Source organism: Perognathus longimembris, chromosome 10 (assembly GCF_023159225.1).
Source record: "Perognathus longimembris pacificus isolate PPM17 chromosome 10, ASM2315922v1, whole genome shotgun sequence".
NCBI lineage: Eukaryota > Metazoa > Chordata > Mammalia > Rodentia > Heteromyidae > Perognathus > Perognathus longimembris.
Window position 1 is genome coordinate 12,127,629 of NC_063170.1, and position 15,781 is coordinate 12,143,409.

The window sequence follows — 15,781 nt, forward strand, 5'->3', positions numbered from 1 at the left end:
TCTTGATAGTAAAATTTATTTAGGAAAAGAATTATCTTAGATTTGGGTCATTTTCCCATTGATCTGACACAGGAAGTTTGAGCTAATACTTTTTCAAGGGAATGCCATGAAAAGCACAACACAATGACTTAGTAGCTCTACAAAACAGGCATGTTAGCTGGAAATAAAATTGTAACTGAGAAAAAGAAAAGTCACCATCTATAGCTTCTGTGAACATTTCGGCTTGTAAGCTGCCAATCAAGGTGACTGAAAGAAGTCTGTCGTAAATTTGCATACATTTTTGCTGACACTTAGGCTTCTTACATGCTTTCAGGCATTCTAAACAGCAAACCCTGTGCATTCCATAATGCCTCTCCAGTATCACTGTAATGTGGGCCAAAGACCAAGGAAACATGCATTCCTCTCCTAGCTTTTCCTCCATAGGCTGTGCTGTTTTGTTCAGGCCACTTCAAATCTTTGGCTTTTGGTCCTCTTCATTTCTATAATGAAGTGGTTTGTTAGTTAATCTTATTCTTTGAATGGTAAATTCCAGGAGATGAAACTGATTTCCCTGGTAAAATTGACATGAAAGTTGTAGTTGAATGCAGTTGTCAGACAATACTTAAAATGAGTTTTGGCCATTATTGGAGGAGTTTTATTTATTTTTAAAGGCTGTAAACAATGGGAGTTACATGTCAAGCTGTCAAAATTGGTGATTTCCTGCATACTCATGTTCAAGCATTTTATAAACTCTGATATATAGGCATATCCTTTCCAAAGGCTACATGATTTGTTTGGTTTTTATAAAAGCCTACAATTTCAGATAGAAGAATGTGGCTTTTATTTAAAAAAAAAACACAAACATTCTTAGTGGCATAGTTTTCTTCACTTACAACCTAGAAACACACACATCATGACATTTTCAAACATTCTCTCCAAGAGGAATCCTGATACTGAACTGGAACAAAAGTTTAGCTAAAGCTTTCTACACAAATCTTAATCTTAGGCTTTCTAAAGTTTATTCCGTGCATGAATTCTCTGATGTTTTGTAAGAGCTGAGCTTCGACTGAAATTTTTCCCACATTCCTTACAAGCATAAGGCTTTTCTCCGGTATGAATTCGCTGGTGGTCATGCAGGTTGGTTTTCTTTCGGAAGGCGCGGCCACATTCATTACATTCATAGGGTTTCTCTCCAGTGTGAGTCCTCTCGTGCTGAATAAGAGATGAACTCTGACTGAAGGCTTTCCCACAGTCAATACATTCATAGGGTTTCTCTCCAGTGTGGGTTCTCTCATGTTGCGTGAGAGATGAGCGGCGACTGAAGGCTTCTCCACACTCGTTACATTCGTAGGGCTTCTCTCCAGTATGGATTCTGTGATGCTCGATGAAACTTGTACTCCTTTTGAAAGCTTTCCCGCATACGTTACACTGATAGGGCTTCTCTCCAGGATGAGAAATCGATTGCTGTTCACAGTCGTAGGGATTCTCTCCAGTGTGGATCTTCTGATGGTCAGTAAAGTCTGTAATATGACTGAAGTCCTCCCCACAGTCATCACAATGGTAGGTTTTCATTTCGGTCAGCGCGTTTCCATCTTGATTAAGAGATGAACTGTGCTTGAAGTCTACACTGAAGTTACTGCTTTGGTAAGGTTTGCCTCTCTTATGAATCCGCATGTGTTTATAAAGAGATGGACTCTGACCAAAAGCCCTCCCACATATGCTACATTCAAAAGGCTTCTCTCCAGTATGAGTCCTCTCGTGTTGCACAAGGGAAGAGCATCGACTAAATGCTTTCCCACATTCCTTACACTGGAAGGGTTTCTCTCCACTATGTGTGACCTCGTGTTGAGTTAGGGATGTGCCATGCCGGAAGGATCTCCCACAGAGATTGCACCGGTATGGTTTCTCTCCTGTGTGGATTCTCTGGTGCTGAACCAGGGAGGAGCTGCGCTGGAAGGCTTTCCCACACAGACTACACTGATAAGGCTTCTCCCCAGTATGAGCATTTTCGTGCTGACCCAGGGATGAGCTGTGCCTGAAGGCCTTTCCACACACGTTGCACTCAAAGGGTTTCTCCCCCGTGTGAATTCTCTGATGTTCAGTAAGCTGTGTTTTCCAGAGAAAGGTTTTCCCACAGTCAGTACACTCATGGTGTTTCTTTCCTGGATACGCTCCCGGATCGGCACCATTAGGGAGAGCATCTCCTTTATGAGTTTTCTCATGTTTAGTAAGTGATGACCTGTGAATAAATGCTTTTCTACACTTATTACACTTGTAGGGTTTCTTTTTTGCAAGGATATTATTCTGATTAAGTAGGTCTACATTATGTTCCGAATTGCTTCCGAGTGTTTCACATTCACTGGGCCTTGTTTTCGAAGGAATGTTCACATGTGGAACCAAGTTAGTGCTCAATTTAGAGTTTTCACCAGATTTGTTTGGCTCAACACTTCCCTCTGGTGTGGTGATATTCTTCTGGTTAGATGCCTCGGACCCTAGATGTCTCTTCCTGTTTTCTTGGTTCCTCTCTAAGTGGCTACCAACATCCCAGCCATCTTGTAACGCAGCACGTGGGAGATCACCTTGACGACAACGGGAAATTTCAGGTGCGCTCCGCTGCAGAGTCAAGGATTTGGCTTCAGGCCTGGTCTTCTGGTCTGAAAGAAATGCAAAGTGCATATTCCTTCCTGTCAAAACAAACTGCTACAGTATAAAGGAATTAAGAAATGAAAGGCATAATTGATTAATGAGAATGTTTTGAAATAAGTATTCAATTCTGCCTGTGCAGAATATTTAACATTCAGAAGGGAACAGTGAGGAGAGATGCTAATGAAGATGCAGATCTGGCCCCTGGGATAAATGCTGAGAACAAGGAAAGCCTCTGCAGGTGGAATTGTTAGGAAACAAAGGAGTGACAAAAGAAATAGCAAAGCATGGTGTATCTACTTTCTATACCTCCTGTCTACTTTATAGAGCACCAAAAATCTACTTCCTAATACAACCCATTTCATAATTTCTTCTGTGACCTATGAGGCTCCAGGTCTCCCAACACTGAAGAGAAAACCTGTATCCGATGATCTAATTGAAAAGATTCTTTGATATATTTGTCAAAGAATCAAGGGCTACTACTCTTTGCAAACTGAGAAATAGTATTTCAGAAGGCCAATCATCTTTGCTCTTACAACAGGGGTTGACTATTTGAGCTTTATGCTATTTGTCTCTCTCTACCAAGATGGTTTTATTTCATTTTATTTAATAAATATTAAAACCAGAGAATTTCTTTCTTTTTTCTTGTTGGTCATGGGGCTTGAACTCAGGGCCTGGGCATTCTACTACTTTAAGGCTAGTGTTCAAGGCTAGTGTTCTATCACTTTGAGCCATAGCCCAACTTCTAGTTTTTTGGTGGCTAATTGGAAATAAGGGTTTCATGAGGGACTGGGGATGTGGCTTGGTGGTAGAGTGCTTGACTAGTGTACATAAAGCCCTGGGTTTGATTCCTCAGTACCCCATCAACAGAAAAAGCCAGAAGAGGCGCTGTGGCTCAAGTAGTAGAGCTCTAGCCTTGAGCAAAAGATGCTTAGGGACAGTGCCCAGGCCCTGAGCTCAAGCACCAGGACTGGCAAAAAAACCCAAAACTTTCATGACATCTTCCTGCCTGGGCTGGCTTTGAACTGTAATCCTCAGATCTCAGACTCCTGGGCAGCTAGGATTACATGTGTGACCACCAGCACCCAGCAGAGAATTTCTAAGTTCTAAGAACAGTAACTTTTAGGGCTTGGAGGCATGGCTCAGGTGGCAAAGCACCAGCCAATGAGTGGAAGCATCAGATACCAAGTTTGAGTTCCACTCTCAGACAAAAAAAATAATAATAACTTTTAAAAACTAAGGGAAGGTCTCCTTTATAATTACAATTTTTAAAAAATTCTCAAAACCAAACAAAACTAAGGACAGGTGGCTTTCTGGAGTAGTAATGGAAATGTTCCATAGTGATAGGGCTTTGGGTTAACAGGGTGAGTGCTTTTGTCAAACCAACTGGATAGTAAATAAGAGGGAAACATTTTATTGTATATAAGGTCTTCTTCAAAAAAAGTAAAACTATAATGTGGCTGCTCATGCCTGTAGTCCTAGCTACTTGGAAGGCGAGTCAGGCAGATTAAAGTTGGTGACCCATCCAGGCAAAAAGTTGATGAGATGCCACCTCATCTACTATAGAAAGCTGCATGTGGTGATATGCACCTGTCATCCCAGTTATGAAGGAGATGGAAACAGAAAGATGATAGTATAGTCTGGCCCAGGAAAAAAGTGGACCAAAAATGGGAAGAAAGGAAAGGAAGGTAATGAAGGAAGGAGGGAAGAAGAGAGGGAGAGAAAGAGAGAAAAGGAAAAGAAAAGAAAGTAGAGCTAGGGTGTATGGCTCAAGAAGTAGAGTTCCCAGGTTCAAATTCCAGTACTGGGAGAAAAACAAAATCCTATAAAAAATACTGAACTCTGAGTCAACCATCAGTGGCTCATGCCTGTACTCCTAGCTACTCAGGAGGCTGAGATCTGAGAATTGTGGTTCAAAGCCAACCCAGGCAGGAAAGTCTGTAAAAGTTATTAGATATCATGGATAGATTTTGGGTCCAATAAATAGATGGTTTTGGGTAGGCAGCATGTGCTAGCTAATAAGGGAGAACATACACTAATCAGTCACAGGGAATAGCAAGAGAAGTTTAAGCTAAGGGGAATCTCCTTTTGCAGAAATACAAAGGCAATTCAGGAAGATATAACAGAGCACCTATTTCTTATAATAATGGACAGGGAGTAACAGGAAGGTTTTTGTCAGAGGTGGGTGATTTGTGAAGATAAAGCATTGAAAAATCCAAAATAGGCCATTATCTGATGAATGGCTGTAAAAACTGTGTGGCTGGGCTGGGGATATAGCCTAGTGGCAAGAGTGCCTGCCTCGGATACACGAGGCCCTAGGTTCGATTCCCCAGCACCACATATACAGAAAACGGCCAGAAGTGGTGCTGTGGCTCAAGTGGCAGAGTGCTAGCCTTGAGCGGGAAGAAGCCAGGGACAGTGCTCAGGCCCTGAGTCCAAGGCCCAGGACTGGCCAAAAAAAAAAAAAAAACTGTGTGGCTTAACTACACGGTGAAATAAATCAGCAGTGGAAAGGAATGAGTACTGAAGTACTGAATCATGCTACAACATGAAATACACTTGTCTTATATCACATGATTTAATTCATTCAAGATGTCCAGAATAGGCAACTCTATCTCCATAGAAATAGAAACCAGATAAAGGCCACTTGGAGGTGGGTGTGCCTAGTAATGGATTTCATAGATTTGAGGAGTGGTTGATAAAACATTCTGATGTTTTGCCAATATAATGGGCCACATAATAATGATGACTGCATAACTCTGAACAGAGATACTCGCCTGCATACTTTAAAAGGGTCACTCTTGTGGTATATGAATTATATCTTAATTAGTCAGATTATAAAATGAAACAAGGGAGCAATTCCACCTAAGAAGCATAATAACCTAAGCCCAGGATCTGGTTTAGTTAAAAAGCAGACAAATCTAAGATACTTCTCAAAGGAGGAAATTAATGCAGTTGAAAAAAAGACTATACTGATTATGGAATTGGGCTTAAGGGACTAGAAATATACTGGTTTCTAATAAACAAAGGTAGAAATGAGTAATGGGCAGGATAGTAAAATGTTCTGACTGAAAGACGATACAGTGAAGATTTTATGTATTCATTATGAGCTGTGTGAGACTTCTATGGGGAAGTCCTATGAGAAGAAAGACCAGTGACCACATCATGGCTAAGGGAGACTTCTGAATCACAGCACAGAATGGAGAGCTGTAATTGCCAGGACGCCGGTGAGGCGCCTTACAGAAAGAGGTCTTAGAAGAGGACACTGGAGGGCAGATTCCTTTAAGGCAGCTTCACTTAGGAAAAAAGGCAAGAATAGCCAAAGTTTGCCAGAGCTTTTATGTCAAATGTTCCCTAAAGATACACAGGTTGACAAGTGCTGGTGGCTCACACCTGTAATCCTCAAAGTCAGCCTGGGCAGGAAAGTTTGTGAGACTCTTATCTCCAATTAACCACTAGAAAACCGGAAGTGGTGCTGTGGCTCAAGTGGTAGAGCACTAGCCTTGAGTTGAAGAGCTCAGAGACAACATCCAGGCCCAGGGTTCAAGCCCCACAACTGACCAAAAAAAAAAAAAAAATCACATGTTAAAAGTTTGGTTCAGGGGGTGGCGCTACTGGGAAATGGTAGGGTCTCAGTGAGAGGTCCTGAAGGAATTGGGTACATGTCCTTGCAAGGGGATTATGGGACCTCCTCTTTCCCTTGTGCTTCCTGGCTGGTGAAGTGTTTGTCCATCATGCATTCCTGCCATCATGTGCTGCCTCACATCAGGCCCAAAGCAACAGAGCCCAGACAGCATAGATTATACGCTTGTCTTCCCCTTCAGGAGGATTCTTGCTCATTTACCTGGACAGAAAGGTCTTTGGATTTCTCTCTCTGATACCCATGGCTCTTCTCCTTGTTCCAATTTGAAAATCACCTCTGGCTTGGAAACTTGATATCCTGTTCATGGATAAACACACAAGATTTGGATATTTGAATGAAGAGATGAAAGAACCCTCCTAAAGTCAATGTGAGGGATTCTGAAGGGGAAAAAAAGTACAACCTATGGCATCATGAAATTGAAGTGCCTATTTCCAGTTCTGCAAATAAAGACCTTTCAACTAAAGAACAGACTCAAAATCCCAGAAAGAGCAAGGCGCCGGTGGCTCATGCCTGTAATCCAGCTCCTCAGGAGGCTGAGATTCAAGGATCACAGTTCAAAGCTAGCCTGGGCAGGAAAGTCTGTGAGACTCTTATCTCCAATTATCCATCAAAACTGAAGTAGCGCTGTAGCTCAAGTGACAGAGCACTAGCTTTAAGATGAAAAGCTCAGGGACAGTGCCAGGCCTAGAGTTGGGTCTCAAAGTCATGAAAATCTCTGACCCCTACACATTCTTTTTGACATCACCTTTCTTGTTACCTAGGCCATGAGCATTGTTAACTCTGGTAACTGAGTAGAAAAAGACCCACACCAGACAAGGAACCGAGGGAAGTGGTCCTTACCCAGAGAAACCAGGTGGCTATAGTTCTCCAGCATCACATCCCTGTACAAGCTCCTCTGCGCAGGGTCCACGTGATACCATTCTTCCTGGGTGAAGTCCACAGCCACATCTTTGAATGTCACTGATTCCTGTGGGACACATTCCAGCTTAACTACGGATCAACCTCGCAAATGTGATCACACATTTGCTACCCTTGTGGGATAGCATGTGGCATGTGGGATTCAAAGAAAGTGGGAAAAAGAAAGTCCAGGTGTGGTAGCATATACTTATAATCTCAACTTCTCAAGAGGCAGATATTGGGGAAGATTTTGGCTTGAGGCCAGCTCTAGCCAAAAAATAAAGATTAAAGTCTTATCTCCACATGCAAGCCAGATTTAATGGTGATGTCTGCTATATGGGCGGCAGAAGAAGGAGCCACAGTCCAAGGCCAGCCTAGAAAAAGCACAAGACCTTATCTGAAAGGTCACTTTCAGATAAGAAACTTTCTAGACAGAAAAAGGCTAGAGGAATAGCTAAAGAAGTAGGGTGATTGCCCTGCAAGCAGGAAACCCTGAGTTCAAGCCTCAGTACTACTAAAAAAAGTTACGTATCTATCTCACCAGTAATTTTATTTTATTTATTTTGCCAGTCCTGGGGACTGAACTCAGAGCCCAGGCTCTGTCCCTGAGCCTCTCTGTGCTCAAGGCTAGCACTCTACCACTCAAGCCACAGCACCACTTCTGGCTTTTTCTGTTTATGTGGTACCAAGGAATCGAACCCAGGGCTTCATGCATGCTTGGCAAGCACTCTACCACTAAGCCACATTCTGTGTCTCATCTCCCTCCCCCCCCACCTTTTTTTTTTGTCAGTCATGGGGCTTGAACCCTGGGCCTGAGCTCTTCGGCTCAAGGCTAGGACTCTACCACTTGAGCCATAACACCACTTCCTCATTAGTCATTTTTAAAATATTGACTATATCATGTTTCTCAGTTTAGTTACTCTCCTCAGGATTGAAATAATGTTCAAACATTGTGATTGATGATCTATCTTTTATTTTCTATTAGAATGTAAGTTTTCCCTTCTCTCCTGCTCTTAAATCCCCTTGCAATTGATTTTTAAAAATAAATTAGTTCTTTGTCTTGGAAAACTGCTCTCCACCTGGATGGATTAGCATTTACATGGTATGGCATTTGCACAGTAATTGCCTTACATGGTGTTGTTTTGTGTTCTTTTGTCCTCCTTAATTCCTGTGCACTAGTATAGAGAACTAGAACTTAATAAGGTCCAAGTTCAAATTTGTTGGCAACACTACTTCAGTGTTGATATCATCACTAAGATCAGTGATATTTCATGTCTAAGCATTTCTTTTGTGACACTGATGGCCACAGATGATCGTAGTATGGATAATTAAGTCACTGATGGTTGAAAATGGTATTTGTCATAGTTTACCTCCAACTAAAAAATATTGACTATACATAGAAATGATAATACCTGGATATATTGGGTTAAATAATGTTTTACTAAAATTATCTCCACTTGTTACTTTTTACATTGTGGCCATGAGAATATGTAAAATTACTACACAAATGTAGCTTCTTCTTCTTTTAGAGTGCTGCTCTAGATCACTCTAAGTCTTCCTCAGGCCACCTTCTCTCAAACTTTGTCATGCACTCCAGGTTCCTGCCACATGGATTCTCTGCCCTGACCACCTCATTTTCCTTCATGTTTTCTCATCTTTGTATATTCTATTCGGAACACAATGTACTTTCTTCTCTCAGCCTTACCCCAAAATTCCTAGTCATCATACCCGAATGAGCTCACGGCCAGCCTGAGCTATACAGCAAGACCCTATCCAAAAAAATAAGAGCTGGGACTTTAGATATGGCTCAAGTGGTAAAGCACTAGCCTAGCAAGTTCCAGTTCAAATCCCAGTACCACTCAAAAAAAACAAAACAAAACACAAAACATTATCATAGGTTTCACTTTTAAGAAAAGACAACCTCAACCTCTTTTCCCCCTAACTAAAAATGTACTTTGGGTACGACAAAAAGGTGATCAAGGATGCAGTATTTACAAAGATTTTCTAGGGATGCTAAGGATTCTAAATGGAATATCCACCTCTGCCATCTCCACTCCCAATTCAGGTGGAGTCACTTCCAGAATCTGGTAACTACACTCGGGAAGGTTCCCCCCATCAAATCACATTGTCAACGGGAGCTTCAACTTTCAAATTCTGATTCATCATACATAGCAATTTATCTATCTAATAACAGGTCTATTAGTGTCCTGCCCCAAATCATCAGTCTGAGCTACAGTGGCCTCCTAGTTCCTTGAATCTACCAGATACAATATCCACTGTTAAGTTTTTCCCTCTCCCACCCAAACCCGCATCCTGAACAACTCATCATCTTCAAGTCTACTCAGCAGACATTATGTCAGTAAGGATAAGACCTGTGACCACACTATCCAAAACCACGTGCCCACAACTGCCCATCCTCTTCCCCACATTCCCCTTTACCATTTTCTTGAAACCAGCATCTTCTGGGACCTGTATAAATGCTTTTATTTACTGAGTGATGCCATTTCTCACTCCTTTCTAGAATATAAAGTCCATGAGAGCAGAGCTTTTGTAACTTTTGTTCACTGAAGTACCCCAAACTGCCTAGCCAAATGCCCAACAAACACAGAGAGAGACTCAACAGCTGATAAGTGGACAGATGAACCAATGGGTTACAGAGGTGCTAGATCCTTTTACCCAAGGTCTGCGCCCCAACCTGCTGACCCAGGACAATGGTTATGTCCTCTCATCTCCACAAAGTCAGTTCCACCTCTGCTCTCTCCAGTTTCTCCTGTTTAGATTTCTGCTGCTGTTTTTTTTTTGTTTTTTGTTTTTTTTGTTTGTTTGTTTTTTTTGCCAGTCCTGGGCCTTGGACTCAGGGCCTGAGCACTGTCCCTGGCTTCCTTTTGCTCAAGGCTAGCACTCTGCCACTTGAGCCACAGCGCCACTTCTGGCTGTTTTCCATATATGTGGTACTGGGGAATTGAACCCAGGGCTTCATGTATATGAGGCTGGCTCTCTTGCCACTAGGCCATATTCCCAGCCCCTGTTGTTGTTTTTTTTGGTGCAGAAACCCAGGGTGATATTTTCAGACTCCTTCCCAGAGGTGGAATTGACCCTCTTTTCTTTGAACTCACAGCCTCTTGACTCTGCAACAATGTAACACCATCTCCCCCAGCAATACTTCTGAGACTGTCTACTATCACCACCTAAACAGTCACATGACTCAATTACTTATCTTTGCATCCCCAACAGGGCTATGACTCAGTGAAGAATCCCTGACAAAGGGAAATTTCTGCTTTAAAACCCCATCTAGGGCAAGTGTGCTGCTCTGTCCTGCATCCCTGGTCACTGTCTGAGTTAGAAAATGCAAGAGGACCTTCACACCAAGCCAGGAGAATGAATGAGCCAGAGAACATTTCTCTAAAAGTAAAATTTAAAGCAGTCCCTATAGTTCACTGTGCAGAACACATACCTACTTTCACAACTAAAAAGGTAATCCTTCTTCAGGAAAGATAGTCATCCAAAGGAGGAATTAAGTCATGCAAATTTGTCTTTTTTCCCAATCCTTAAACTGGGGGGGAAAACTGGGCTTAAACTCCAGGCCTCGGTGCTGTCAATGAGCCTCTGTGTGCTCAAGGCTAGCCCTCTAACCAGTTGAGTCACAGTGCCACTTCCAGCTCTCTCTTGCCTGTGCTGGCTTCGAACTGAGATCTCCGGATCTCAACTTTCTGATTAGCTAGGATTAGTAGCATCAGCCACTGGAGTCAGGCTAAATCTTGCAAATTCTCAGTCTATGGAGGAAACACTTTTAAAAAGTAGGTAAAGATGACGATGACAGGGATTTGCTTTGACACTCCTCAAATTAAGTACATGCCATGTTCTATTTGTCTTATTCCTTAAGGCTCACTCATATAAAAGAAAAACAAGCAGTAAAAAAATAAAACATTATAAATTGTCTATACCTATTTTAACCTAAACTGCTCTTTACTAACCTACTAACTAGTATTTTCATCTGCACTGATTTTGATTGTTTCATATACTTATCAACTACAATCTGTAATGAATCTTTAATTCTAAAGACAGTGTGGAGCTGGGGATATAGCCTAGTGGCAAGAGTGCCTGCCTCGGATACACGAGGCCCTAGGTTCGATTCCCCAGCACCACATATACAGAAAACGGCCAGAAGCAGCGCTGTGGCTCAAGTGGCGGAGTGGTAGCCTTGAGCAGGAAGAAGCCAGGGACAGTGCTCAGGCCCTGAGTCCAAGGCCCAGGACTGGCAAAAAAAAAAAAAAAAGACAGTGTGGGTTTAAAATCCGAAATGCTGGAATCTACTGTTCTCATAACTCAAATAACTCAAGGTTGCTCCCATGGCTTGCTCCCTTGGCCCACTTACTTAACCCCTGACCCCTTCCAGCCAAGAATCTTAATCTAAATGTGAAAGCCCACTCTCCCACCCCAACTCTTCAGGTGACAGGCACCTGAGTTCCCCAAAGAAGGCCACATCTGGCTGAACCTTTAACCTGCACAACAGGCTCTGGAACCAGGCCTTCATGAAACAATTTGAGCCATTTCAAGCCCCTCAAGGTAAGTCCTGACACTCCTAGAACTCTCCAGCTGTTTGGTGTCTCCCGATTCTCCTCAGGTAACCCTGGCATCCCTCTTCAGGTTCAGGTTTATCTGGTCTGCTGAAGTCAGTATGTTTGTCTGTTTTCACTTTTCCTGCCTTTGGAATCCATTCTTTTCCCTAATAATGGCCAGGTGCAATGGCTCACACCTGTTATCCCGACTATTTGGAAGACAGAAATTGGGAGGATCATGATTCAAGGCCAGCCTAAGCAAAAAGTCAGCAAAAATACATTAACACATTTCAGTCAATCCTCCAAGAGGATTTAGGTAGGAGGATCACAGTCTGAGGAAAAAGCAGGACTATATTTGGAAACTAATGGAAAAAGGGCTGGGGGCATGGCTGAAGTATAGAATGTGTACATAAGCATAAGGCCCTGAGTTCAAACCTCAATACTGTCATATGAATTTCCACATATCACTAACACAGATATGAATGGTTTCATAAATCAGCCTCCTCTTAAGGCAGACTACCCTTTATTCTTTTTGACAGTACAGTTTGAACTTAGATGATGCTCTTTACTACTTAAGGCACATATCAGGCTGACCCTTTTCTAGTGTGTAGCCAGAAAGACGTAGCCTGGCCTCAAACCACAATCCTCCAAATTTCAGCCTCCAGGGTGTGCACTACTACACCTTTGCTAAAGCAGAAGAGGACAGGAAAAGCTCTGGAAAGTTTTTGTAATCGTTTGTGATCTTCTAGCCCAAGAAAGCCCATTACCAAACTTCCTAGGCATATTCTGAGCAGGCTTCTTTGACCCCTTATAGTCTCTCTACCCCTGACCAGAAGCTGGGGCACCACTGTCCTCACTCACCGACAGTCACTTCCTCTATGGTTTTCTCTCCTCACCCACCCTCACCATTTCTCACTGTAAAGAGTTCAAAGCACTAGCACAGCAGTTGAGATTCGGTATGTGACATTCCCAACACACCCAACCTTAACTCCTCTCCTAAGATCACAGTGTCCTGAACCCCTCTTTGGTCAAATGAGGGGCCCCCCATAGTGCCACCCACTTTAGGGATTCCGTCTCTGCCTAGCTCAGGACACTTTGGGAAGGGGCAACAGAACCAAGAACAGGGGTCTGGAGGAGAACAATGACCGGCCCCCTACACGGAGGACCTCAGTGGACGGGGTGCTCCGGGAGGTTAGGAACGCACGGCTCACCTTCGACGCGGCTGTCGGAGGCCTCGGGGCCATCTCTGCATGGATGGAGCACGGACCTTAGGCTGCGGGGAGAAGAGCGCGCAGTCACCTGGCTGCGCCGCCGGCCCCACCTAGCTTGGCTGCCCGCTTGGCGGCCCCGCCCCTAGCACGGCGGCCCCGCCCCTAGCACGGCGGCCCCGCCCCTAGCACGGCGGCCCCGCCCCCCGCCACTCCCGCCAGAGACCAGGAAGGAGCGCCGGCCCCGCCCAGGCCGGCCGCACCCCTCCACCACATTAAAGGCTCCCAACCACCTCCACAGCCACCTCGGGCCACGCCCAGCCCCACCCGCAGGACGGTGGGCGAGGCCGGGCGGACACCCCTCAATCCCGGAAGAGGGGCCGCTCCCACTCGCGCACTCGGAATCACCGCGTCCAGCCCACCCAGGGCGTCGGGTCGGTCGGCCCCCTCCGGTGCCCGCTGTCGTCTCGGATCTCTTCACTCCTTTCCTGTGGAAGGGCTAGCAGCCCAAACCGGCTTCCGCCGCCACAGGGCTGGACAATGGCCGCCGCGGCGGGGCAGAGTCAAAAGTACGCCTGCGCACGCGGAGCCTCGCTCCCGCACACTCGCTGTCTCCCGCTGGACCGCGTCGTGCGCGCGCACTACACTTCCCAGAGGCCCTCGCGCGAGGGTGTCGCAGAGCCAGCCTCGGGAAGCGCCGCTCCCCCTAGTGGAGAACGCAGTGAGAGCTGAGTACCACGGGCGAAGAGAGAGGAGGGTGCTGGGGTCGATTAGTCACTCAGCACCTCTTTGGGATACAGCTGTGTGTTCCCCAATTTATCGTCCGTTCATGAATCACATGCTGTCAAAAGTTTGGACACACTATGACTCCACACAGACTACACAAACTGAAATATTGAGTGGAGGAATAATGCCAGGCCTTGGTGGCTCCTGCCTCTAATCCTAGCTACTCAGGAGGCTGAGAGCTAAGGATCAAGACTCAGAGCCAGCTGGACCCAGAAAGTCTGTGAGACTCTTCTCTCCAATTAACCATCAAAAAGCCAGAAGTAGAGGCTGGGGATATGGCCTAGTGGCAAGAGCGCTTGCCTCGTATACTTGAAGCCCTGCGTTCGATTCCCCAGCACCACATATGTAGAAAACGGCTAGAAGTGGTGCTGTGGCTCAAGTGGCAGAGTGCTAGCTAGCCTTGAGCAAAAAGAAGCCAGGGACAGTGCTCAGGCCCTGAGTCCAAGGCCCAGGACTGTCAAAAAAAAAAAAAAAGCCAGAAGTGGAGCTGTGGCTCAAGTGGTAGAGAAAACTAAGGGCCCTGAGTTCAAGCCCCCAGTACTGGCACCAAGATAATAATAATAATTTTTAAAATACAGTAGTGGAAGAATGCTATATGTATATGTATACACACATATTGTTTTTTTTGGTCAGTCCTGGGTCATGAACTCAGGGCCTGGGCATGTCCCTGAGCCTCTTTGTGCTCAGGGCTAGCGCTCTACCACTTGAGTCACAGTACCAGTTCCAGCTTTTTCTTTGTCCTTTATTGGAGATAAGAGTTTCATGGCTTTTCCTGCCTGGGCTGGCTTTGAACTGAAATCCTCAGATCTCAAGCATCCTGAGTAGCTAGGATTACAGGCCTCAGCCACTGGCACCTGACTCTTAAACTGGTTTTGTGTACGCAAAAGCTTTGGACAGGTTTTTAAGATGCGAACAAGTGGATCTATAGATTCGTTTTTATTTTTAACCCAAGAAATACCTTAAAACTTGGTTTATGAAAGTAAGCAAAAATTTTTATATCTAGGGTTCTTTTTTTAAATCTCTTAGCTCAACTTCAAAGCCTGATCAAGAGCTTGTTTTATTTCACCATTGTATAGGAAAATGTTTGGCTATGCCCGTTCTTGGGGCATAGAGCACAAAGTAGTTTGGGCTTGCATATAGGTATGTAAGTACATGTAGCAAGTACCATCTCTCTCTCTCTCTCTCTCTCTCTCTCTCTCTCTCTCTCTCTCTCTCTCTCTCTGTGTGTCTAGGGATGTTGAACTAATTCTGCAGCAGTGATAGCTTTGCTCTCCCTCGATGGTGGGTCCTGACCCCACAAGATAGCCATCCTCTTGCTGAGGATGCTTTTGTGTGTCTGCATTTGAGATGGCCTGACTGCCTGCCAATGAGTGACAGGGCAGGTGGGAGGGACTGCCTTCATTATACTGTGTACAGTTGATCCTTAGTGCAATCCTGTGCGTGTATGTGCATGTGCACACACGTGCATGCATGTATGAACAGCAGACTTGTCTGAACAGCTCCTTTAGAGCTTTTCACTAGGTCAAGTCCCTATGCCCACCACATCTTCTTCATTCTTCCCACAGTTACCAGAGAAGAGGAGAGGCTAGGTGGGCTGGACCATTTCCCAACTAGGGTTTCTGCAGTAGCATTCCCAATGAGGCTCCTCCCTTCCTGCTCCCCTCAAAGCACTGATATTCATATTATTACTCTGCCTTTGCAGTACGACTGTCTATTAAATAGTTCTTTAAAAAAAACAACAAAACTTGCCACTGAGCCTGGCACCTGTGTGGTTCACGATTTGTAATCCTAGCTACTCTGGAGGCCAAGATCTGAGCACCATAGTTTGAAGCCAGTCCAGGCAGGAAAATCCACAGCACTCTCATTTCCAAAATAGCAGGCAAAAAGCTGTGCTGGAGGCATGGCTCAGGGAGGTAGAGCACCAGTAGCAAGAGGTTGAGTCCCTGAGTGTCTGCAGCTAGACACTTTAAGTCGTGCAAAGGGAGGCTGGATGCTGAACTTACCCTGCTTCCAGTAGCCAGTGCATCATTGAAACCCCTCTGGCCTAGGTTAGGTGAGGAGACTTG

General features: G+C 44.7%; 1 protein-coding gene across 5 annotated transcripts; it reads right to left on the minus strand.

Annotated features, from left to right (window-relative positions):
- Positions 1-328: 328 nt before the first annotated feature.
- Zfp90 (ZFP90 zinc finger protein) lies at positions 329-13,509 on the minus strand. 5 transcript variants are annotated; one of them, XM_048355252.1, is made up of 5 exons: positions 13,352-13,509; positions 12,933-12,994; positions 7,106-7,232; positions 6,467-6,562; positions 329-2,633 (listed from the first exon to the last, which is right to left on the minus strand). In XM_048355252.1, the coding sequence occupies exons 2-5, from the start codon at positions 12,963-12,965 to the stop codon at positions 991-993; spliced, it is 1,899 nt and encodes a 632-aa protein (XP_048211209.1). In that variant the 5' UTR covers positions 12,966-12,994; positions 13,352-13,509; the 3' UTR covers positions 329-990. The 5 variants fall into 5 exon arrangements, with proteins under 5 accessions (XP_048211209.1, XP_048211208.1, XP_048211205.1 ...); XM_048355251.1 differs by having other exon boundaries at positions 13,338-13,509; XM_048355248.1 differs by having other exon boundaries at positions 13,328-13,509.
- Positions 13,510-15,781: the final 2,272 nt, after the last annotated feature.

What these genes read in the sequence shown, in the direction of transcription:
- Zfp90 (XM_048355252.1), bottom strand. Translation starts at nt 12,965, where the DNA reads ATGGCCCCGAGGCCTCCGACAGCCGCGTCGAAG. An exon ending in TAGCCACCTGGTTTCTCTGG is followed by an intron (nt 6,563 to 7,105) that starts GTAAGGACCACT and finishes ATCCATGAACAG; the next exon opens with GATATCAAGTTTCCAAGCCA. An exon ending in CCAAAGACCTTTCTGTCCAG is followed by an intron (nt 2,634 to 6,466) that starts GTAAATGAGCAA and finishes CATTTCTTTCAG; the next exon opens with ACCAGAAGACCAGGCCTGAA.